At 43.2% G+C, this 26,426-nt stretch overlaps 2 protein-coding genes across 3 annotated transcripts in view; both read left to right on the top strand.

The window, feature by feature from the left end:
• Positions 1 to 840: 840 nt before the first annotated feature.
• On the top strand, positions 841 to 3,333 carry LOC136766824 (doublesex- and mab-3-related transcription factor A1). Its single transcript, XM_066720646.1, has 2 exons — positions 841 to 1,500; positions 2,032 to 3,333. Exons 1-2 carry the CDS (start codon positions 1,029 to 1,031, stop codon positions 2,847 to 2,849), a joined length of 1,290 nt encoding a protein of 429 aa, XP_066576743.1. The 5' UTR covers positions 841 to 1,028; the 3' UTR covers positions 2,850 to 3,333.
• Positions 3,334 to 8,764: 5,431 nt separating this feature from the next.
• Positions 8,765 to 26,426, top strand: part of LOC136766825 (glucosidase 2 subunit beta) — a 143,535-nt gene continuing 125,873 nt past the window's right edge. For both annotated transcript variants that reach the window (XM_066720647.1, XM_066720648.1), the window contains exons 1-6: positions 8,765 to 8,956; positions 10,069 to 10,185; positions 11,450 to 11,545; positions 12,323 to 12,380; positions 15,428 to 15,545; positions 18,591 to 18,723. In XM_066720647.1, the coding sequence (XP_066576744.1) occupies positions 8,872 to 8,956; positions 10,069 to 10,185; positions 11,450 to 11,545; positions 12,323 to 12,380; positions 15,428 to 15,545; positions 18,591 to 18,723 (607 nt within the window). In that variant the 5' untranslated portion in view covers positions 8,765 to 8,871. The remainder of the gene's footprint in view (positions 8,957 to 10,068; positions 10,186 to 11,449; positions 11,546 to 12,322; positions 12,381 to 15,427; positions 15,546 to 18,590; positions 18,724 to 26,426) is intronic.

Here is a 26,426-nt window from a genome sequence, read left to right on the forward strand (position 1 = left end):
GACCCTGCACGTCATAACTATAATAATAACTGTATTTTATAAAGAACCTTTACAGCAAGATCTTAAAGCTCTGTATGATAAACGACAGATCACAGATTAAAAAACAAAACAAGACAAAAACTCAGCTTAGTAATGAATGAAACGAGATTTAAACCCCTCGTCTCTGATTTCACCAGGAACTCTATTCCACAGCGTTGGCCCGGTGCATACCATATTATTACCATACCCTAACATTATGTATTAATTCAGACTTTCATCTAGAAAGACAATTAGTCCTCCAGCCAATATAGAAGAAAGTACAGCTTAACTGGGCTGCATGGCAAGCAAGAGAACAAGGCAATTTTGACAACATCATAAAATAAACAGTACAGTTACTGTTGTTATAGGTGTCCAAGGGGCAAAACAGGCTCTGCAAATTAATAGAGAAATAGAGATATCTGGATGAAGGCCTGTCACTGTATTTTGCAGGAAAATTAGTTTAATTGGGGAGTCGTTTCTGAGCGGTACCAGGGAGGATTCAATGGGATGAACCTGCCAGAGGGCATGTCCGCATACATCCCAATTTAACTTCTGGTTTTTCTATCTCAATCTTTCTGAAATCTCTAAAAATGAATTAATTAAGGTCTGCAAAAGAGTCTACAGACGGTAATCGACAAAACATCAGAGAAAGTTGGCGTCTTCGGCCGACTGCGTCTGCAGGTGAGGCTGCGTCCCGGGCGGGCTGTGCGGGCTGATCCACAGCACAGTCTGCGCACAGTGCGCGCATTGGCCACCGTGCGGCCCATCCTTCCCCTCGCCGGAGAGAGAGGAGAGACGTGTGTTTGCGCAGAGGAGAGACGGAGGGGTGTGTCTTGGCGTCCCAACTCAGTCGGGACCTCTCCACACTCGGGTAGGATGCCCACCTATAGGAGAAGCAACATAAAGACTGTACAGCGCAGGGAAGGACAGCTAGACTTTTTTGGGCAGCCGTAGGTGAGCGCATCTTCACCAGCTGTCTGACACCCAGGACCAGAAGGCACCCAGCCGCGATGGACGCCAGCAGCAGACCCCTCATGCAGGGCGCCGTGCCCGGACACCCGCAGTCCTCTCTCTCGGTCGGGGGGCTGCAGGTGTCTGCGTCCCTGCTGCGCCCCCCGGCCCTGTTCCTGCGCGCCTGCAGCCCGGCTCTGGAGAGAGGCTACCCTCGGACCCCGAAGTGCGCCCGCTGCCGCAACCACGGCGTGGTGTCCGCCCTGAAGGGCCACAAGCGCTTCTGCCGCTGGCGGGACTGTGTGTGCGCCAAGTGCGCCCTGATCGCCGAGCGCCAGCGGGTCATGGCGGCGCAGGTGGCCCTGAGGCGGCAGCAGGCGCAGGAGGAGAGCGAGGCCCGGGAGCTGCGGCTCCTGTACGCCGGGGCAGGGGCCTCCGACACCGGGCTCGGCATGGCGGCGTCAGGGGTGGTGCCCGGAGGGACCCCCAAACCGGGCTACGAGCTGTTCGGGCTGGAGGAGCACAGAGAGGGTGCGTGTACCTGTTTATTGCACAGACTGGCTTGTGTGAAGTAGAGGTGAAATAGTATATACATGGAATAAATTGATTTAAAATATAATAAGGTGTCTTTAATTTGGCACAATAGCAACCCATCGCATTTTAATTGAACAAAAAGGCAAATTATATGATTGTTCGACTGTGGCTTTAATATTTAAAATTAAACAATACAGGACCATTTAAAATTAACGAAAGAGTGACTCATATTTGAATCCATTATTATAAATGATACAACATGATGATAAGCAGACACTGTCGTTCATACTGGCCTGTGTGAATTGCAATAGGCTGGACAGGAATGGACACTTTAAAGCTCGGACAGTTTCGGAATCAGGGGGTTGACATCTGTCCGATTTGAGATCAGTAATACTGAAGCTATGATTCGTGTGACAGTAGGCTGGGGGAGCAATCTGGACCTGGCATGCGTGAGATTAATGGCTAGCTGGTACTGGCATGATCTGTATAATAGCTCTATTTCAATTAACATGACCTCTCCTTTTCCAGGTGACAAGATGCCCAAATACAACTTGTACAACAGCTTCATGGGTCGTCCTTTATTCTCGGCTCCCGCTGGTCAGCTGTCGTGTCCAGTAGAGAAGACCTGCCCGACCCAGACACCCCGAGACAAGCCCCTCTCCGCCCGGGAGTCGCCGGACAAAGACACCGGCATTCAGTCGCCGGGCTCGGACCACCTCTCCGGACCGGTGGGCAGCCCGGGCTCGCTGTCCTCCTCGGACCTGGAGTCGGGGGGCGAGTGTGAGAGGCCGGGGGACTTCCCCTCGCCCGAGCGGACCCTGTCCGGCTCCACTCCCAGACCCCGGGACCCCACCGCCATCCTGGTGAAGATCTTCCCGCACCACAAGCGGGACACCCTGGAGTCGGTGGTGAAGACCTGCCAGGGCGACATTGTGAAGGCCATCGAGCTGGTGCTGAACTCCCGCTCCCAGGACAGCGGACTCCCCTCTCCCGAGCCTGCGGGGCCACAGAGAGTGTCCCCCGGTGTCGGACTGGGTCCCCTCAGCGCCAAGTCGGCTTTCTCCCCTCTGCAGAGCCCCCCAGGCGGCGCCCCCGGGGACAGTGTGTACGGTGTGAGCCCCCGGCTGGGCATCAGTCCGCTGCGGTTCGCCTATTCCACCTCCGGGGCAGGGCTGCCCGGCTTCATGTCTCCGTACGTGACTCCCGGGCTGATGCACGGCTTCCCCCTGCGCCCGCCCATGGACTACTCGTTCCCGGGCATGATCCGAGATTTCTCCTACCTCCAGAGCAAGGACCCCCTGTGCAACACGGGACTGTATTCGCGACTCAACCCCGAAAAACCGTGAGGACGCCGGTGCACCGTGCGGTTGTGACCTGCAGTGGCAATGCATCTGGACCCAATGTCTCAGCGTTGCTGGGTCAGTGTCCCTGGCTGGCTCTGTGTGGGGTGGACTGTGGGTGCACTGTGGGTGGACTGTGGGTGGACTGTGGGTGGACTGTGGTGGACTGTGGGTGGACTGTGGGTGCACTGTGGGTGGACTGTGTGGTGGGTGATGGACCCCTCGGTGCTCTTCAGCTCCAGCAGGCTGTATTGTGCAGTTTAAACACGCAGAGCTGCAAGGTGTGAGGAAACCAGCGCGTCTGCACTTTGTCACAGGGACCCAAAGCCTTACAGAGTCATAGACAATCGCTTCATTAAACAGACATTTACTGTGGTGAGATCTGGGTGTTGGATTTTGTCATTCCTAGTTCAAATTGTATTTTTAATGCTGTGTATATATATTTTTGTGTGTGTGGAATTTATACCTCTTTTAATAATAAAAAAAGCCAATCCAACTACATTTCTCTCGGTGGCATAATTGATCCTTTTAGTGGGTGGGGGCGTAAGGTGAACATTAAAAATGAAATTAAATAAATCAGTTCGGCCTTCCATGAGGATTAGACGGACATCTGATTACAGTTATGATGTGAGTTCATTTAAACATCACAGGTAACACAGCGATGTTGACGTGTGTAAGAGGGTTGTATCTGTTTTGAATGTGTCTTATTGTTTCGATGCGTTAGTTACACCAGCTCTGACACGCAAAAAAGAGTCTGTTCTGTGTCCGCAATTATTCAGCTGGATTGATGTTTCCTTGCAATGCAAATAGTCAGCATAGTGTGCATTAGTGTCAAAGGATGTAACAGCATCATGATTGATAATAATAATAATAATAATAATAATAATAATAATAATAATAATAATAATAAATGGCGGATGTAAAGGTACTTAACAAATTCAAGTAAATACTGGGAACATAAAGTTAACAAATAACTCGATTTTTTTGTTCACCTAATTTTTAAAAGATCATTGTTTGCACTTGACTCCTTCGATATCTACTGATTCACCAAACAACGTGTAAAATATACTTAATTGTTATAAATTGTAGTAACATTAACTAAATTACACAAACTTGACTAATTTGAGTTTGAACTGTAAAAAAACAACACGTCTGTGCTTAAATCTGCATTTGTCGACGGGACATTATTTAGTGAGGAGGAATTCATAGACACTCGGCATGGAAGTTAAAAATAAATATGTAGGGTCTTGTAAATTCCCGTTATACACAGTACAACTATGTTATCATGTATGATATTAAAATAATGTTTTCAATAGACGTTTACAAACAAGTTTACGTTTTTGATCGCGATTGTAATGAAGTGCGGTGGTGCAGCTCATTATTATTATTATTATTATTATTATTATTATTATTATTATTATTATTATTATTATTATCCCATAACAAAATGTGTATTTTCAAAAGGCGCTTGTATTACGTTAAAAGCATATAAAAATAATCTGGAGTCATGGGCCATTTAGCGACCCTCTTACAAGGATTAATAATAAAAAAAACACCATAAAGCTATATCAAATAATGAAATGGAATATACACGACCAATTTATGTGTGTTTGTGTAATTTATGTTTACATAAATTAAAATATGATGCCCAAAGACGTAGATTTTAATGTATGTAAAAATCAATTACACACACACACACATATAGGTTGTATATATTCCATTTAATTATTTGATTGTCAAAGTATATTTAAAGTTAATAACTTTAGATTTTGTATTATTATAATTATTATTTTCTATTATGTGTGAATAGCCGTTTGAAAATGTAAGTGTCCGCACTGTAGAGCAGTAAGCGACTGGACGCAGGTCTTTTCAGTCCGGTCTTCACAACTGTTTTCATCCCAGTGTGTGTCTTCTGTAGTTTATTTCTGTTTCATACCAAAGGGCATTTCACACGAATGTGTCAGGCCAGTGTTTAAAACTCTCTCTGATACAGCAGTGTTCAGCACAGATACAATAAGTCAATATTCCTAATTAGTAGTGAAATCAACACAAGTCATTTCAGGAAAAAAATACTTATATTCAAATACATGCTGCTGTTTTAAGACTAACATTATAATAGTCCTTGGGTTTCGAGGGGTGCTGCAGTGCGGATCCTTCAGAGGAGTCGGGGCACATTGGCATCATATTCTCATTATTCACATTAATTCAATCACAGGGCCTTGCTTAATTTGACAGGATGGACAGGTCACACGGTAGGTGATTAATTTCAGAAGATTCAATTGTCTCCTAATTAATTAAACGGCAATAGGCCCAGCTTCATGTATATTCCTCTATAACGCAAATGGCAATGCACACGAACTGAAAACAAATAGCCTACATAAATACAGTAATTCATTAATTAATTCATATTGTAAACGCTTCAGAAAAAAGAAGAAAAAAATAACAAACCAAAATCAAAATGTATTTTTTTCTCCTAGTTTTAAACGCTTGTTGTAGTAGGAGGCTTATACAGAAACGACCAAATACAACTAATACATCACCGCCACAGTTTGCCACTTCTCTCCTGAATAGCAAATACCTGATAAAAACAGTCTGCCCTGAATGTAGCGACTGAGTAAAAGCGCTGGCCACTGAAGTGATGATGTTAAGAGTTGATGGATTGATGTGAGTCTACATACAGAGCGCCCTGCAAAGCCCATTTATTATCTAGTGCTGTTTGAACAGATATCTGAAAGCATTTTAACGGGGAGTGTAACATTTATTTAGTTTATAGCAGAAGCTGACGACTTCTAACTGTCATGGTTTGAATGCTCCCTTTGTGATTGGATATGAGGACATGGTGGTTCATTAATGAAAACCTCATCAGAGGAACTGAAATGGAGTTTTTGAAAATACTGACTGCATTACCTTTTCAACTGGAACTACATTTAAAATCCTTAGATTCAGACCTCATTCATTATCAAAAGACAGTTTGGGGGAATATTGGCTATTGGACGACTTGGGAAAGAATCTCAAGTCCTGATGCTGTGTGCTTTTCCCCAGCAGGGTCCCAGCTGTCCACATCTGGAGGTCTCAGCGATAGGGAACACATCAGAGACCAGCTGCAGCATCTTCCACTCCGAGTGTCTTGTCTTGGGTTGATGGCCGTGTTCCTCAGGAGGTGGGAGCTGTGATCCGCCACAGCTCAGGTCCAGGTGTTTCACTTTCCTCTGGATCGCCCATGGGTCTTCAACACATGCACAAGCCTGGCTTCTATTAGGGCAGCTGCTCTTCCCTTCAATGCAGTTTGGACTACACTAAGGGGGGGGACTTCATCTTTCTAGTGTAGGAAATCCACAGGACACAATTAATCAATCAGATGTTTATTCAGGAGTAAACGTATATAGAGCAACAGCTGACAAAGATCCACAACATGAGTTTCTGCACCTCAAGTAATTTAAAAACATGTAGACATTTATAGGTTGAAATATTTAGACAGCACACTGAACATCCTATACAAGGTCTAATATATTTGTCAATTTAATATAGTATTTTATTAAGTACATACTACACTCACCTAAAGGATTATTAGGAACACCATACTAATACTGTGTTTGACCCCCTTTCGCCTTCAGAACTGCCTTAATTCTACGTGGCATTGATTCAACAAAGTGCTGAAAGCATTCTTTAGAAATGTTGGCCCACATTGATAGGATAGCATCTTGCAGTTGGTGGAGATTTGTGGGATGCACATCCAGGGCACGAAGCTCCCGTTCCACCACATCCCAAAGATGCTCTATTGGGTTGAGATCTGGTGACTGTGGGGGCCAGTTTAGTACAGTGAACTCATTGTCATGTTCAAGAAACCAATTTGAAATGATTCGACCTTTGTGACATGGTGCATTATCCTGCTGGAAGTAGCCATCAGAGGATGGGAACATGGTGGTCATAAAGGGATGGACATGGTCAGAAACAATGCTCAGGTAGGCCGTGGCATTTAAACGATGCCCAATTGGCACTAAGGGGCCTAAAGTGTGCCAAGAAAACATCCCCCACACCATTACACCACCACCAGCCTGCACAGTGGTAACAAGGCATGATGGATCCATGTTCTCATTCTGTTTACGCCAAATTCTGACTCTACCATCTGAATGTCTCAACAGAAATCAAGACTCATCATACCAGGCAACATTTTTCCAGTCTTCAACTGTCCAATTTTGGTGAGCTTGTGCAAATTGTAGCCTCTTTTTCCTATTTGTAGTGGAGATGAGTGGTACCCGGTGGGGTCTTCTGCTGTTGTAGCCCATCCGCCTCAAGGCTGTACGTGTTGTGGCTTCACAAATGCTTTGCTGCATACCTCGGTTGTAACGAGTGGTTATTTCAGTCAAAGTTGCTCTTCTATCAGCTTGAATCAGTCGGCCCATTCTCCTCTGACCTCTAGCATCAACAAGGCATTTTCGCCCACAGGACTGCCGCATACTGGATGTTTTTCCCTTTTCACACCATTCTTTGTAAACCCTAGAAATGGTTGTGCGTGAAAATCCCAGTAACTGAGCAGATTGTGAAATACTCAGACCGGCCCGTCTGGCACCAACAACCATGTCACGCTCAAAATTGCTTAAATCACCTTTCTTTCCCATTCAGACATTCAGTTTGGAGTTCAGGAGATTGTCTTGACCAGGACCACACCCCTAAATGCATTGAAGCAACTGCCATGTGATTGGTTGGTTAGATAATTGCATTAATGAGAAATTGAACAGGTGTTCCTAATAATCCTTTAGGTGAGTGTATATATATATATATATATATATATATATATATATATATATATATATATATATATATATATATATATATATATGTGGTATATGATGGGTTAAAGTAATCAATATTAATTTTGTGTTCATTAATAAGCAGATCTAAGAGATTTTATTCTCAGTAATATAAATGATATGGTATGCCTTTATAGCTGGATGTAGCACAGAGACAGATGGTTGGCAGGGATGGGCATGGGGCGATTTATTATAGGATTGCTATTACATGGGGGGTGAACACTTATTTAACCAGGCTATTTCAGTTTTTATTTTTAATACATTTTCTACACATTTCTAGATAGTTTTTCTCCACTTGGACGTTGTGGGGTAAGTTACATGTGAAAAACAAAACAACATTGAATGCATTTTAATTCCAGGGTCCACCTTCCAGGAAAAGGTGGAACTTTTGAAAGGTGGTGTAGACTTTCTATAGGCACCACACTATACTACAGTATTGCAGACACTAGCTTTTTATACGACCCCTGCTTAGCGCCTTACTGTCACCCAGTCTGACCCCTGCACAGCACCCCTCACCTCATGTCCTGCTGCTTACCTGAACCTCAGCTCTCCCTGGATGCTCTCACACAAATGCATGGATTGTGTAAAAAGTATTGCCAGGATCTGACTTCAGAAACTCTACATTCTAGTTTTACTTTACATCCCCTTTTAAGTCAGTCATGCATTACATCAAAGGGAAATTAAGGTAAATATGAACGTGTCAAGGTAAACATGCTTAGTTTGCACATGCACATGCACAGGTTGCATGTTTTGTATTTGCCATTGACTGTTAACTGTGACACATCACCCGGATCTGGTCACTAAACGGTAACAAAATCATTAGCATACACATTAACAATTCACAGACTGCGGAGAGGCAGTTAAACCAGGGGCGTTACACACAAAATATGCAAAATAATTCAGAGGAAACTACCTGGCAATGAATTCGCAACCACAATCCTGTACCTTTAAGAAACGGGACCCGATCCGGGGCCTGAACCAATCAGCATCTCCCTCTAGGCAACAGACGGCCAATCAGCATCTCCCTCTAGGCGGCAGACGACCAATCAGCATCTCACACCGGGCACCAGCCGACCAATCACCATCTCCCTATAGGCCACAGCGGACGCTTCCAGGAAGTGCGGGGACTTCACGGGCAGCCGAGGAGCGCAGCCGGCGGTGGCGATGCGTCTGCAAGTGCCGTGAGAAAACCGCCACAACAGCCACGACACGACACCATGCAGTACCCCATTGTCATTGCGGTGACCGTGTGGCTCTCGGGATATGTGGACTCGAGGAAAATACGAGGCATTTCCCTGGCATGTAAGTGACTACAGTCAACGGGCCGCTTTAACGGTGCATTTCCCCGCCCCCACCAATGCGAAGAGTAAAGCACGGTTTAAATCCGGTGCCTGTCATGCCATGCCATGCCACACAGCTGCGGTTTCATACCAGCACCTTGCCTGCATCATACCATCCCTGGCATACACGCCATGCACTGTGACACAGCTGACACATGCTACCCGAAGAGATACAGCTATCTGTCATTAGTATCCACTGTGAATCACAAGCAGTTCAGTTTGATACATTATAACGTAATGAGCAGCTCTTGTGTTCACAGATACTTCACCACCACCACTACCACTACTACTACTAAACTGCTTATCTGTAAAGTATGGTCTTCCTTAGGTTGCACAGCATTCCTGCAGTTTTAGCTTGAATGCATTTAGGAAATTCATATTTTATTCTGCATCAAACCTATTTATCAAAAAGAAAAGTGCTAGCATGCACTTCACTCTTGATCCCATTTCACATTGATTTAAGTATATGTTGTTACAGGTAAGGCATTGACACACTGCAAGAAGCTTTTTACACTTTAAAAAATGAGTCGTTTTTCCAGACGAAAACTAGCTTTTTAACCTCAATTTAGAGTTTAAAATCAGATTTGTAGATTTTGCAGCTACCGCTTTGGGTGACGGGCTCAGGTGCGCTTTGCAGCTCTGCAGTTTTGATGCTGTTGTGTGATAACGTAACTTTACTTAAAAGACAAGTCTCTGTAGAAGGCCTTCTGTTCACTGAATATTGGATTTGGAGTCGCATTGTAAAACGCTGCACTCTGAATAAAGTAAGTTCGTTGTCACCAACAGCTGTGCCAGTTAGAGATCGCAGTGACTTTCAGAGCTCGGACACTATTCTCCTTCTTGGCTTCACATTGGTGTCAGCAGTGGGTTTTACGAGTCTGCGTCGGCCCATCTCGGGGTAGAAGGTGAAGGAGTAGTGCCAGGATGTGTAGTAACTACGTTAGTGTAATGATTTTCAAGCCTTAAGGGGCCTTTTGTTGATGAGGAAACTTTGCTGTGCGGGGGACTGGGATTCGAGTCTCGCCGTGGCCGGAGCCCCACACTGCAGTTCAATATGTCTGTCTTGCTTTGCAGATCGGAGGTTCTACAAGGAGAAGCCGTCCTTTCTGTGCATCGACGGGTCAAAACTCATTCCTTTTACGCAAGTGAACGATGACTACTGTGACTGCCTCGATGGCTCTGATGAGCCAGGTACAGTTATCACATTGTGTTCGCTCTTTCTTGTTTATTTGCTGGATCTACTCTAACTTTCACAATTTTGTTATTTTAGTCCTTCACATTTGCAGACAGTAATACTGTAAATTGTCCTGGTACATGACCTGGATTAGCACTTGCACTACTTACAGATAATTTAAGAACATGAGAAAGTGTCCAGTCGAGAGGAGGCCATTCGCCCCATCGTGCTTGTTTGCTGTCCATTAATAACTAAGTGATCAAGGATCCTATCCAGTCTGTTTTTGAATGTTCCCAAATTGTCTCTTCAGCCTCATCGCTGGGGAGTTTGTTCAGATTGTGACGCCTCTCTGTGTGAAGAAGTGTCTCCTGTTTTCTGTCTTGAATGCCTTGAAGCCCAATTTCCATTTGTGTCCCCGGGTGCGTGTGTCCCTGCTGATCTGGAAAAGCTCCTCTGGTTTGATGTGGTCGATGCCTTTAATGATTTTGAAGTCTTGAATCAAGTCCCCACGTAGTCTCCTCTGTTCCAGGGTGAGAAGGTTCAGTTCCTCAGTCTCTCAGTAGGACATTCCCTTCAGACCTGGAATAAGTCTGGTTGCCTGACTTTGAACTTATAGATGAACACCACAGCTTTTCACAAGTACACACATCACACGCACTTGTTCACATGTTTCATTCTTCCTGCAGGTCCAACAGCGTGCTGTATGTTAAAACTGTTAATATTTATACTTGTAACTAATCCAGGAAGTAACTAATCCTGGATGAGTGGATGGATTAACCCAGAGGAATTCACCCCAGTCGTTTGTGGAGTCCAGCAGTAGCACCGTGTCTTATTAAATGTTTATTTTCACCCAGTTATCCACAATTGAGTTCCACTGAGGGATTTAGGCAGCACAGACAGTTTCATCTCTAGTTTGTTTGTAAGAGCAGAGTTCAGTGGCCCATGTTGGTCTTAAAAGACATTGGTCCCTTCCTTACTACAGCCGTCCCATCCTTACCGTGACTCCTCTTTGTAAACTACTGTTTGAGGACCAATAGCACTTTCCCTGGGTTGTAATCGATTGTTTTTGTCAACGTATTTCACCTGCTGATCTGGTCCTCCAGGCGTTTACTCTTGGTGAGTGAAATGAAGTGCTTTGTCGCCTCTGTTTATCTTCTGCTCTTACCTGTTACCTGGAAATCCAGTTCTGGAACAATACTGCCACCTTGGGTTGCACTCTGGTATGGGAAGGATGATTATTTATTTTTTTTAAGTTCCCTGGGATGCTGCTCTCTCCTGCAGGTACGGCCGCCTGTTCGAATGGGCGCTTTTACTGCACCAACCTGGGTTTCCGGCCCTACTACATTGCCTCGTCCCGAGTCAACGACGGAGTCTGCGGTAAGGAGATGCATATGCGTGTTGTTGTAACAGAAGGGTAGCGTTTGCAGTCCCAAATCATTGACCAGGCGCAGAGAATAAAACCCAGGAGCAATCCTTGTGCGGGTCGAAATGTGAACGGGGTTAGAGAGAGAGATGTGGCGTTACGGTCTCCCCCCTGCACAGCTCTCCAGCACAGAGAGATCACCGTGATTGGGAAGCGGGAATTTTATTTGTCTTTGTCGGTCCCCTGCGTAAACTGTGGAGGACAAGGAAGGAGTGCATTGATAACGGCCAAATCCCACTCCTGTGGTTAAAGAGATGTTAATTGAACGTGACAGGGTGGCAGATATTTTTTCTGTAACCCTTCACAATAATGGACACCAGTCCTTCCTGAATCCATGCACAGATCCCACAAGATTAACATATGAATGAGTGTCACTGAGTTGTGCTGTTGGTCACGTGTGTCAGCCCCGGACCGCCAACCCCAGTGTGTCCCCCCATCCCCGACCCCGATCTTCTTGCACACGTGAAAGAGCATCATTCCTGCCATTCCTTTTGTGTTCATACATTCATTCCTAACCAAGCGCTAGCCATTATTGTAAAGTGCGACCATTTTACTCTAATATAAAAGCCATCAAAGATCCAAAATAAACAGACAGATGTTTCGGTACTCTCAGAACGATCTAACATGAATCCGTGTCCCTCTCAGTAATTCTTGTTATTTTTTGTGTGCCGTCTATTCAAGGATACTGTCTGTCTGTTCGGTACACATCCTGTTCCTCTTCTTAATTCCAGATTGCTGTGACACCTCTGATGAATATAACAGCCAGACGCGCTGCAACAACACATGCAGGTCAGTAGTGGTGTCGTCTTGTGAATGCAGCCCACTGTGAGCAGGGTATTATATATGTTCCCGTTTCAAAGGCATTAATTATGATTTGTCGGTTGATAATCATTGCTTTTTTTGTTTGGATTTTTTAATGCGTTGAAGCTGGCGCCTCTGAGAGATTTAAATCAAGGGTTTCTGAGCCCAGCGTTTAAGGCAGTCTCAAACTTAGAGTTGATGATCTAAAAGTGGATTTGATTCGAGGTACAGTTGCTTATAAAATATCTCAGGGCCTGGATAGGTGTTTAAATGTATCTAGCTAATTAAACAATTAGACCAATTAAGACATTGACAAGTCTGTTGGAATGAAAACCAGCGTCATACACACGGCCCTCCAGGGATTGAGATTGAGACCACTGGTTTAAGGTGTTTAATTACTCACAGAGACGAGGAGTTAAACAGCTCGAACACAAGATACTTTTCCACTAGGGGGCACTTTTTCACTGCGCCTGAAATAATCCTCTTCCGTGGTTGTGTTTCATCCCCCCCCCCCATCTTTGTTTTATACAAATGCACATCACCAGTGGCTTCATTGCCCATTTCACATACACGATATTCTATTTACAATAAAAATGCAATTATGCGAAATTGCTTATAAATGCACCATTAATCCTTTATTGGAAAAAAACAGGAAAGCGAGACACGGAGTCCAGATACTGTAATACATTGTGAGATGTATTCAAAAATCCCACAACATATTTATTGAATTTATATCCATCTTAAAGAAAGAAATGGGTTTTGCACAAGCTTGGGGATTGGCTCATCTGTCAGCTAATCTGGTTCAAAACCACTTTTGTTTTCAGTGCAGTGGCTCGGTGAAGCATTTGGCCACCTGTGAAATATTTAGACGTTTTTACACCTTTCGGCAGCCACTGGCAGGTGCTCCCCTGCTCTGCCTGCTGGACGCACATCCGAGTTGATTCAGGAGGCGTTCGGCGTTCGGTGCGATCAATAGCCACCATCTTGAGTCATAGAGTCATTAAAACAAGAACAAAAAGCAGTTGGTCAGTGCAGAGGTGACTAGGAAGATGTTACACAAGAACAGAAAATTATTTAGCAACTTCTCCACAATTGCACAGTAGGTTTTCCGTTATGAAAATGAATGCTTGGTCTTATTCCAGTGAAGCGTGCGGTGGCCGGGCTCGAAAGGGGAATTTCCAGCGGACACATCAAAGCCCCTGCAAGCGATTGATAGCAGAGAGGATGTATGGAGGAAAATGGCACAGTTTTGGGGTATTTCACTGATCGTTGTAAGAGAGAGTTTACAAACCCCAGGCATCACGTCAAGACCCACCCACCAGCTCATCGCGAATTACAAACTTCTTTGTGGTTTTAGTGTCAACGACTGCTTACTCTACAAATAAGAAAGGAAAAATGGTGTTGTATTGGATTGTAAATGAACTCGGGGGTCGTTTGTGTAATTTGTAATTTGCACCACTGATCAATTGTAGTCCAATTACGCCGATTTAAGAATTGGATCAGCTTCTGAATTCTGCCTTCCAGAAAATGCAATATACAACACGCCTGTTTGTGTTGCTTTGTTTATAACCGTTTTAAGTCTCTTACATTTTCGGATATCATTGCAATTGATCAAAATATCAGTGTAACTGGAATCCTGACTCGGTAGAAACTGCCTGTATGCTAATTTTAACTGTAATAGACACCCGGATCGGACGGTAATTCGTGATGAACAGGAGGGTGAAAGTCTTGGCTCGCTTTAGGCCTGGGTGTACCCAAACAGTCAGAAGGCCGCGCCAATGGACAGAGATGTGTGGAAAGCTGCTGCAGTGAGTCGGGGAAACCGCAGCACAGATGCTGACTTGGCACAGATCTGCTTTCAGATCAATGTCTGTTTACATTGTAGCACATCGACGTCCTGACTCTCGAAGTGTGTCTGTGTGAGTGTGTAGGGGGATGCAGGACGCACAGGTGGAATCTACATTTTACGACAGTTTCGAGTCTTACTTGTTTGGATCTGGAAGAGCGATGCACCTCCTCGAGTCATTAGATAATGGAAAAGCAAAGGCAAATGCGATCAGGAGTGCTGAGGTGAAGACATTGTTCTTTGAAGAGGAAACTCTCTTGAAACATTTAAAAGACCCGAGGGACCGGCGCCAGAGTCTGATCCACACTCGGCAGTACTCATTAACTGAGAGTTGCAGAGAAGGCTTCGAGACACCGTGAAGGATAAACTGCATATACACTGAGAAACTTTACTGAGCAAAGCAGAGTGGGGCTTCACCGTCCCACAAACAGACTGACATCAGAGGGGCTTTAATAAACAACAGCAAGTTCATTAAATACAATCATGATTTTAATACATATCTCTGCATTAGTTCTTCTGTGGCCTTCGATGTCAACATTTCTATTTGTCTGCATTTATTTTTATCCCACAACTGAGTAAAAATCATATCGACCTTCCTGCTTATTAACACAAACTTCAGTAATAAGCAGACGGATGCAGAACTTGAAAGTGTGTTTATTTTTCATTTTTCTGAAGTTAATCTTGTATGGCTTGTACAGGCTTAACTGTTGATGCATCTATAAAGTAGTAGATTTTGCCTTTTATCTGTTTCCCTTCAGTTCATTCGGTGCATAAAATCATATGAATGATTCTTTATTCAGATGTGGTTTTTAGAATCTGTGAAAAGAGCACAGAGAAAGAAAATGGAAGCCCATTACACATCTCGGGTGCTTTTGCTCTCTTACGAGCGCCGAAGTCGGCTTAACCTCCTGACATATTCTATTCAGCTATTCAGCTGTGTTCCTGTACCTTTTACCGCAAAGACAATGCACCTGATTGCTGTCATACGTGTTCACACAAAAAACTCACTCTCTGACAGTGGCAGAAATTGCTCATGCTCCCTCTTCCCTTCCCCCTTATTTATTTATTTATTTATTTACTTTGCCGCTGCCTGCGAGTTTGGCTCCTAAATGAAATGCAACCTCCTGCTAAGAGAAAGATTGCCTGCAATTTCATGTACGGCGCAGTAATGACAGATTGTATCTTTCAGAAAACTGGGTCAGAAGGAAAGAGCTGAAGTAGAAAATCAGATAAGAAGTATGAATGAAGGGCTGCACTTGAAGCGGCAGCTAATCAAGGATGGGATTAACATGTGGCAGGAGAAACAGGTAGACAATGGCGACCGCTTTCTCTTCCTTCTCAACCCTTTCTGTGCTGCTCCCCTTTTAGAGAACGGCCCCCTTTCCTGCTTCCCCTCTTGAGCGACTCCTCCCGGTAAAGCATTAGGCACTTGGGGCTTTGAAATCGATGTGCCTCCCTGTCTCGTGTCCCCCATTTGGCTGTTTGCGGAGAGTGTCATAGGGATAGTTAGTGAGTCTCTGGGAAGTGAAGAGCTGATATTGAGTGAATAAGTAGCTACCTGGTGAACATCGAGGCATTAGGCTCTATTATTGCGGTTCCTTCGGCAGCAGGAGGACAGATTAGGTCTACAGTTAGTGGACAGATGGCTTGGCAACAGTAAGACACCCTGGGTAAGGTTGCCTGTTTAAAAATAAGAAGACAAATAGATAGATACATAGATACTGTAATATAGTGGTAGGTGGGGCAAGGATTGGCCAGGGGTCAATCTCCTAGAATGCACCGGGAGATTAATCAAAACAGGACCCACCGGATGCCCCGATTGGCAGACTCCTGTGCGGTGTAGGAGAAGGACCTGGAAAGTGGAGGAGAGCAAAAAGAGCGCAGAAGAAGAAACCCTGCTGAAGAACATTTTAGCTGGTGGGCTGTGACGCTTCTTTGGATTTGCACTTTGTGTGGTCTGAGGAGCTGTTTGTGTAGAGGGACCTGTTTTCACTGTGTAGTTGGGCTCAACAAGGAGCTGTTTTTTTTTCCATTTTTCTTTTGTTTTCACACTCCTGGTCTGTGGAATAAATCTGCAATGGATCTGGGAGTTGGCAGTGGTAGGACTGGATTGTCTCTGTCTGTGGGACTTCAGGCTGCACTGTCGTAAAGTCCTTCCTTCCCCTCCTCGTATGGGCTCTGTGGCTCCTCGTTGCTCCCACTCCATGCAGGATACACAATGTGGCTACGGGGGGGTGGCTTCTTGACTTACGTGGGGCCTCAGGGAACAGACACGGGAACACGGGCGTATGATATAACATTGAAGATTTATTTGAACAGGAGTGTGAATTCAAAAGTAAACTGAAAACAAACCCCCAGCTCCTCGCTGAGCCAACTGCAGAGTGAGAACAGGTCCCTCTACACAAACAGCAACTCAAACCACACAAACAGCCCCGACTGCGAATCCAAGAAGTGTCATGGTCCATTAGCTAATGTTCTTGCCAGTGTTTGTTCTGTTGCTCTGTTTTTTTCTACACCCACAACAAAGGGTGCCAACTTCCTGCTTTCATTCAGGGTCAGGTGCTTCCTCTGCGTGATTCATCTCCAGGGGCATCCGGACAATTCATGCCCCTCCAAGCACTGCCCTACAGTACATACATACATGCATTCTTACATATAGTAGCTAAAGGAAGCATTCACCCCCCTTGGACTTAAAAAATGTTACAACCCAAACTTTTAAATGTGATTTTACCTCTTTGATTTACACAACCCACTAAAACAATAGAGGGTAGTTGACAAAACAATTCAAAATAAAAACCTATAAAATCTTAGAGAAGTATTCACCCCCTTTCCTTGAACACATGTGATGAAGAATGGGTGAATATTATACAATCCAGATGTGCATACCTAATACAGACCTACCCCAAAACACATATAAAATAAATAGATAAGTGAATCATTACAGGCAAATACTGTAAATCAGTTACATTACACAATTTAACTGTTTTTCTATTTTTGTATTAAATACTTCTTAAATATTACTTTCTTGCCTTTTACATTGAGGGAAATTACACACAATTATTTTCCTAGTTGAGGAAAAATCTGAAGGTAATTATAATGAGATTATCCTCAAAGCTTTCGTAGCTGTGAAAAGGGAGAATGTGGGGCAAACTGGTGCAATTAGAGTGATTTGTGAATAAGGAAGCTCAGAAAGCACATTTCGTCTTCCTTTCTCGACATCGTACAGAACTGTGCAAACAGAAAATAATTCCTTTCAAACATTAGAGCCAGTGTGGCTAACACAAAATAGGCTCAATTAATCATTTTAACCACTGAACATGGGCCGGGTAAACACAGAATATATCAAACGCCGTGTCCCAGAAAGGTAGTCATCCTTGGCGAAACTTCATTTTACACAATCTCTCATTACATTACAGAAAATGGCTTTCTAAAATGTGTGTGTGTATATATATATATATATATATATATATATATATATATATATATATATATATATATATATATATTTTAAGATAAATATTGTGTTTAGTTGTTTTGTCTCATCCCTCTGCAGTATCTCAGCTTGACACACTGGGTTTCAATCGGATGCCATTACTGTGCTCTGTATTTATTTGCCTTTTATTCTATAATGGCTATTTCCATTCCCCAGCATTGTCACTGAGAAAGCCAGAGTTTCCAGGACTGAAAGCTAGCAATTTGAATTGTACGGTCAGCCATGATGACAATCCTCTCGCTGCGATGAGACGACTGTAGTTCATTAGCCTTTTATTTCAAGAACCTGCTGCTAATTCCCCCACTGGCTGCTCTGTTTACACACCCTTAAAACTCACCCGTGTGATGTCAGTGTCGGTCTGGACAACTTTGTTCATTTATAACATTGTGTATAACATATGAATTACCATTAAGATATAACTGGCATCTCTCTTCACGTTATATAGGTCAGTTAAACACGCCTGTACTATTACAATAGTAATAGTTGTGAAAATTAGAAGTGCAGCACAACATTGATGGGTTTCTTAACCTTGGATGGAAGATGTACACCAACATAACACAACACAAACCATGCATTTCACAACGACTAAACTCAGTGTGTTATTAGTTTTATTCACAATCTACTCCACATGTGCTTTAATGCAACATCAGGTTGTGCTGGTGGCCTGGTCTTGTTTTTAATCTCGCATATCACACTCTGTCTTTCCGTCACGTGTCTAAACTATTCAATAACATTGCTATTGCATTACACAGTGCACACACAGTTCTTAAGCTGCGGCAGAATCAATATTGCCAGCGTATTTCATATACGCAGTACACTTAGAGATAATGCGACTCACTGTATTCCTCTTATTCCACAGAACCAGTTAAAAGATTTAAAAATGGCCTCTGAGCGCCTGCAGAGGAAGTTGGAAACACAGAGGAAGGCGAAACAGAAAGCAGACACAGACAAAGACACTCTGACGGGGCTCCAGAGACTGAAGGCCCTGGCAGGTGAGTGATGCCTCAGAGTAAGACTTCAGAGATGCTGAATACTTAGTGAACTTTATTGATCTTCTGCACTGTCTAGTCTGAGGTCAAATGTCCTCTCAGTCCGGTAGAGACAAAGCGATTGTCAATTCTCCGTACTACTCCATTTATATTAGCCACTGCAATAATAAAGGGAGGTGGGTTTTTGTTTTAGCTATCTACCTATCCATCTATCCACCTATCCACCTCTCTCTGTACGTATCAGGTCTTTACAGTAATTTATAAAACCTACTTCTCAGTGAATGAAAATGCATTAATTGATTGATTAGCCGAATTGATTAATGAATGCTGCTATTCCAGGTGTGATATAGAGTCTTGGATCAATTCAATAGGCCTACAATTCACATGCTGCTATTGACAAGTTCCTTACGTTCGAATGCATATCTCTGCAGTATAAACTCTTTGTTTATATCATTTGGATAGTGAAAGCTCTTTTGGCATATTTTCCGAGTGACTGAATATATGTCCACTGGCAGCTCGGCTCACCGGAGACTGAAGATTCTATTTCCTTGTTGATTTTTGCACCTCGCTGCCTCTGGTGCCGGCCTGCCGACACTGGCCAGTGATTGATGTTTCTCATGCAAAACCCACTCAGTCAGAGCTGAGCCGCAGAACATGAAAATGCAAAACAGGGACACACCACCTGAACCCCTTTCTCTCTTCTAAAACGCTTGATGTTTCTTCGGGAAGTGCAGACAAATAATATCAACAGTATGACGTGGGAGTCTTCTCCTGTTTTAACTGGTAGACTATGACAGTTACTCCCGCTGAATGATGTATCTTTGTTTTACATCATATATTGCTTGTTAGCAGCTAAGATTCAGTTGCATTAAACACCTTGATTTAAGATTCCTCTCGCTTCTCCCAAGACCTGGGACATCTCGGCACATTTGTCTGCATTTCCCCCCAAAGTTTCGTCCCTCTTCCCATTCCTTCTGGCATTTTGACGTATGTGGTTCAGAATACGCTTGGATTAAATATATTTTATTTCCCTCTACCCCTTCGATTAGCCAAGTCCACTGCTGTTACTGTTGAATCACAGGTTGTATCACTGTGCTCCACGTGAAAGGGACTGAGAACATAGACCTTGCTGAAGGACCATGTCCCTCTCTGGTGTTTTCTGTTGTGACATTACTGTTTAACTGACGTCCCTCCGTTGCCCTGCTGTGTAAAGGGAGCCAGCGCTGTGTTTTCAGCTCTGCAGTAGTTGGCTGCTATCAGTTGACTAAGTACCTTCACCCAAACCTTCACCCGTCCTCATTTCCTCCATTGTGGCAACTTCTGTTGTGTTTCACTAATCTGCCCCACTTATTGTGATGCGCCACAAAGTTTGCTTTACAACTTCCCGTATGCCATGATGTTCTACCACAAATTTTCACTAAACACACTGTTAGGAGGAAGTAAAACAGCACATCGTCAAAATAAAGTCATAAAAGAGTCCTGCTGGTGTTTGTAAATGAGAGGGAACAGACGTGCCCCAGGGGGGTAGTCCTTGGCAAGAGAGCAACACATAATTAACCTTCTCTGTCCTGTTCCTGGTAAATTGTTGGACTTGCGCCCGATGACTGATGCGAGTTCATTGAGCACCAGGTGCAGAAATGAAGCGCAGAAGAAGCAGCACAAATTGTGTCAAAACACAAACTGCGGCAATGAGTTGTTTCACGCTCAGAGATAGTGTAGAGCAATACGTGGCAGGGATGCAGTCCTTGATCCGCGATGGGTCAGTGTTTGATGGGTTCCTGGTCAAGGACTGGCATGGGCAGCTTTCCATCATCGAAACAGTTGACTGCCCTACTTCATATCTTGATATAATTTTTACATGTTCTTCTTGGCTTCATTTGTATTCACCCATAACCGAAATGGTAATCTAAGGAAACAAAGTCCATAGATTCTGTGGTCTTGTGCAAAGCGAGAGGTTTTGGATTCATTGTGTTCACTTTGAGAACATGATTCGACAACACCAGGGTCAAATGCAATTGAGAAAAGCTACGTCTATAACATATAGCGCCCTCCAGAATTATTGGCACCTTTGGTGAAGATGAGCAAAAAAGGCTATGAAAAATGTTGTTGTTGTTTATCAGACATCTAAACTTTAATTGAGTTAAAATTGTTAGAAAACAAAAAACAATTAATCAAGAAATACATATTCTTAGAACGAGTGTCACAATTATTGGCACTCCTGCAAATCTAACAGAAGTCTCTTCCACTGATATTTTACTTTAAAGTTCATCTGAGCATTGGGAACGCTTAAGTTGTCATCCATGACTTCCTGGGGTATAAATATGAGGTGACACACATGCCCAGCTCCCCTAATCATCTATCAACATGGGGAAGGTCAGAGATTTCCACTATTAGGGCAATAATTAAGGAGTTTATTCAATTGTAGCATGATGAAGCTGGAAGAAGTGTATCTTGCCCTGACACATAGTGAGGATGATGGGTCTAGAGGCAAAAAAGTTTCAATGGATCACAGTTGGAGAATTGCAGAAGTTGGTTGAATCCCACAATCAGACGCCACCTCCAGACAAACAAGCTATTTGGACTTGCCAGAAGAAAGCCTCTCCTCTCATCTAAATACAAATGCCTAGAGTTAGTTCAGTTAAACATCCTACTTTGTTGGGACCGGGTTCTATGGTCAGATGAGACACAAATAGAGCTTTTTGGCCACAAACACCATAGGTCAAGAATTTGACCTCACATTTAGAGTGAGATCAATTTGATAAACAACAACTGACATTTTTTCATGGTCTTATTTGCTCATCTTTACCAAAGGTGGCAATTATTCTCAAGGGCACGATAAAAGCAAATGTGAAATACACAGTGCAACCAAACAGTGTGTGTGGTAAGAGAGAAAAGAGAAACCACACACCCAGAAGACACGTTGAATTGAACTGTTGTAGACTGAGGGTGTAAAGCTCCTGAAACTGTGGTTATCTTCCCAACCCATTTCTTAAATATAAACATTAATTTCTGCAAACAACATGTATAATTCCCTATCTTTGCCTTTAAGCCACAACATCAATTTCATTCCAAATTATACTAAACTGTTAGGAGGAAGTAAAACATCATCAGAATAAAGTCATTATTCCCTGTTCATTTTTATTTTTCTGCCTGCATTTGTGCTCTGACCCTCATCCTGGGAGGATTCAAAAGCTTTTGATTTGCATTCTTGGATTACAAGGAGATTGACTAGGTTTGACAGAGGACCATTTACCAACTCGAGTAACAATAAGGTTGCTAAAAATGGTCCAGAATTTCAAACGCAGGATTGAGAGAGACCGTGGGATCTCAACCATATCTGGCAGGAAAAACCTCATGAGGTTGTTGACCTTAAGTTAGATTGCCTTGTCTTCTGCTCTGACGTTTCGACAGCAGTGTGGAGTAGTGGTTAAAGCTAATATCTTACCAGGACCAGCTGAGGTCACTCCAGAACATTGTTAGTCATCGTACCAGTTCCTCAGTAAGTCTTTATTGGATCTGTTGTATATGGGATTCATGTTTCTGTACATCATGACATGAAACAGAGCTACGCTGGGCAGAGTGGATATTTTGGGCCGAAGTGTTAACGATTAATTTCTACACAACATGCTCTGCTGAAAAGAAAACCCATTTTAAGTTTTGCCATTTAAAGACCCAACACAAAACAAACAAAGGTCAAACAAAGTCTCCCAAGATCCTGAGTCAAATCTTGTTTGATTTTCCTTGAGCTCTGGGACATATAAAGAAGATTTAGTTTATTCTTTCTTTCTTTCCCTCCAGTAGTTTTTAAAATAAACCTCATTTCTTATAACTCAGTGTTGGAAGCTGCCAGTGGAAAATGCTTTTGTATGTCTAGCATCATGCAATGTTTCGTACATTCACAAAAATGGCTCTTGTGTCTCAGAAGGACATGATCATTCCTCATGTACCTTTTAGTTTGTCTATATTGCAGCATGAAAGCAAATGACTGCTCTTCACACAAACCCAGTGCGTCTGCAGATGTTCTTGAAGTGGTTTTGAATTCAGTGATCTGTCACCTCCTCTTTACCCAGAGCCTTTTCACTCCATGTTGCATCAAAATAAGAGATTAAATGTGATCTTTTGAAACACATTGAAAGCCCTTTACGTACCGATCAGTTGGGTCATGTGATCGGCTCCAAGCCCACCGACTCCACGTGCTGTAGAAATCTTTATCCCGATGTGAGTTTCATCAACAGCAACGATGCATCATATTCTCTGTGTAAAACCACAGTAGGTCAATTAGGGGAAGTAGGTCAAGAACTAGCAGATCTCTGATAAAAAGCCGTCACTTAAATGGATTTAAATGGGGTCAAGCCACTCCATTTGTCTGTCTGTCTATCTATTTAATCTGTCTATTAAAGACCATTGTTAACTGATGTGGATGATATCAATTATGCTGAATGTAATTTAAAAAGAAAAATACTACGACCTTACGAATAGCCAATGAAGCCGCTGCGGAAGGGCAAATGCCACAGTGACATGTGCTGCGGTGAAATCAAATCAGCCCACCCACCCTCGGTCTGTTTGCCTCTTATTAAAGATGTTAAGATTCCATGTTGCAGAGGCTCCTGGGAAATCAGAAACCAACACGTGTCCCGGAGCCGATCCTGCAGGCGTTTGTAAACGAGAGGGAACAGCCACGCCCCACGGGGGCAGTTCATGGCAGAGAGCAACACCGAGTCCTTCTCTGTCCTGTTCCTGGTAAATTAACTGTCATGTTCGACTCGCGCCCCAATGACTGACGTGAGTTAATTGCGCACCGGGTGCAGAAATTAAGTGCCGGAGAAGCAGCACAATGTGCGTCAAGACACAAAGTGCAGCAATCAGTTGTTTTACGCTCAGAAATAGTGGAGAGATGCACGTGGCAGGGATGACGTTGTTGGTCTGCGATGGGGCAGTGTTTGATGGGTTTCTGGTCAAGGACTGGCATGGGCAGCTTTCCACCATCTTTGAACTAATAACAACGTGCGTGTTCTTGCGTGAGTGTGAGAGCTTACATGAGTGAGTGCGTGATTGTATGTGTGTGTGTGTGTGTGTGTGTGTGAGAGAGAGAGAGAGAGAGAGAGAGAGATAGTTTGTGTATGTGTAGTAGCAAGATGTATAGTGTAAAACTAGACTAGTCTAAGTGATTGAGTGAGTGAGTGATTGCGTGTGTGAGAGTGCATGCATGTGTGAGTGCATGAGTGTGTGATTGCGTGTGTGTGCGTGAGTACGTGTGTGTGTGTATGTGACTGTTTGTGTGATTGCGTGTGCATGCGTGTGAGACTGTGTGTGCGTGAAGCCAGAATGTTGTGGTTTGACTTGGTGCTTAAAATGGAACCTAAACTTAGATTTAAATTAAAAGGTGAAAGTCTAATCAGGATCAGCGCACAGTCGATATTTAGTGACTAAGCTGTGACACTCATGCCATGCTATGAGCCCGACAGCCTTTTTGCACAGAGTTAAGTCTGTTCGTGTATGTCATTATTTACTCTGGCTGTATGAAGGGAGCTGCGTTTCTCCTATAAGCCTTTGCTCGACATTAAGTAGAAAATATTGAATAAAACGGAAAATGCAGAATTTTATGATGTTACAAATCTTCCTTGGTGAGGCCTCATTACTGCGAAAGCATGGTCTTTAACCAGGAATAATTCCATCTTTTACTGCTGATTAAGGCCTAAATTGATCATTATTAACAGGGAAATTGAAATACCTGCTCTGCTCTTTTCTTTGATGCAGTGAGACCATCATTTGGGCTGTTATAATTAAGTACTCCTTCCATGTGGGGATGGCAGTTTGCTGCTGTGCAATATCCGTGGTTAGCTTACAGAGATTACCTTTCACTTCGAACAAAGATGGCGTCAAAATAAGTTACTTACAACATTCACATAATGTGAACACAACTTTGGCCCATTTGTCAGTAAAGGTTTGAAATTTGATGGCAGGTTTGCAAGGAAGAATCCTCTCCAGCAAAATGGCCCAACAAGCATCGATCATGTCATGTTTGAGTAAGAACATAAGACAGTGTCCAATCGAGAGGAGCCCATTCACCCCATCGTGCTCGTTTGGTGTCCATTAATAACTAAGTGATCAAGGATCCTATCCAGTCTGTTTTTGAATGTTCCCAAATTGTCTCTTCAGCCACATCGCTGGGGAGTTTGTTCAGATTGTGATGCCTCTCTGTGTGAAGAAGTGTCTCCTGTTTTCTGTCTTGAATGCCTTGAAGCCCAATTTCCATTTGTGTCCCCGGGTGCGTGTGTCCCTGCTGATCTGGAAAAGCTCCTCTGGTTTGATGTGGTCGATGCCTTTCATGATTTTGAAGACTTGGATCAAGTCCCCACATAGTCTCCTCTGTTCCAGGGTGAAAAGGTTCAGTTCAGATTGGTGGGTGGGTCACAGTTCTAAATTGATACAGAACCATGTTTTTATACAGTGATAATATAGATTATTACTGTTTTTCTGAAAGCTGCCACTTATTCTTCAGATACACACATTGTTTTTTAGGCATTTTTAAGCATGCCTATTCGTAAACAGGCCTCCAAAAATTCTCTATACTTTCTAATTGTGTGTGGCAACCATTGATTAAAGTACATTTTACATTTGAATTCATTGAGGAACGGCTGTGTGGAATATGCCCTGCCAGTCACCGTAATCATTTAATTTAGTTTAATTCACACATGCTTTCACCCACCTATCTGTATAATTAAAACATCGAGGAGAGCAAGCTTGTTACTGATTCGCGGTGGAAGTGATTGGATGTAAACGTTCTGGCATTATCCGTCATGGCTCCGGCCTTCATGATTGCAGGTTCTTGCACCTGACTTTTATTCCAGTGCCACACTCGGCCCAACACAGCAGATGTAGACGCCATTGAGCAAACCAATGTTGCCATCTTTCCTTGCCAACTTGACAGAACCGCCGTTATTGTTACATTGTGCAGAAACGAGATGTGGATTTCACACGGTATTCATTACATTAAAGTCCTGTGTGCACCAAGATAGACAAGGGGCCGGTTGCACTAAAAAGGTCTTATTTTAAGTCTTAGTCTCAGTCCTGTTAAATTGGACTTGCATAGGACCTCACTATAAGACCGCTGCACGAAACAAAACTTCGTGGGTCCTACGTTAGCTCTGGCTTAACTGATGTTGCTAAGCAGCAAAGTCTGGTCTTATTATTTTTGTTAAGAACGGAAAAAAAATGGCTGCTTGTAAAGTAAACAATATAAATTTCACCAAAGATGAAAAACTTGCGATAGTTGAGCAACTAATCATAAGAAAACGGGTACATTTGGGAGGAAATGCTGACAAAAATAAAGCCTGGAATGAAATAACACAAAACGCAAAAGCCATCAACCCCGCCGTAGTGCGCACTCTAAATGTATTTTTAAATTCGTTTTTTTAAAGTACTTTGTTTTACTTCACTGTTAATTTTATGTTTAAATACAGTACAATCAATAATACAAAGTGTATACTACGTTTTTACGAGTTCAACGAGTAGTTTTTAAACATACAACTCGTTGACATTACATTTAATAAGCACATTGAGGGGGGACACTTCCTGCTGTCGCTCATTACATTTCTAACCCTCTAGTTACCGGACAGCTTCTGCAAACCTACACACAGAGACACACCTCACTGTGCATCATCTGATATAATAGTTGAAACACTTGTTATATTAAAAAAAGAAAA

Source organism: Amia ocellicauda, chromosome 13, assembly GCF_036373705.1.
Source record: "Amia ocellicauda isolate fAmiCal2 chromosome 13, fAmiCal2.hap1, whole genome shotgun sequence".
Lineage (NCBI taxonomy): Eukaryota > Metazoa > Chordata > Actinopteri > Amiiformes > Amiidae > Amia > Amia ocellicauda.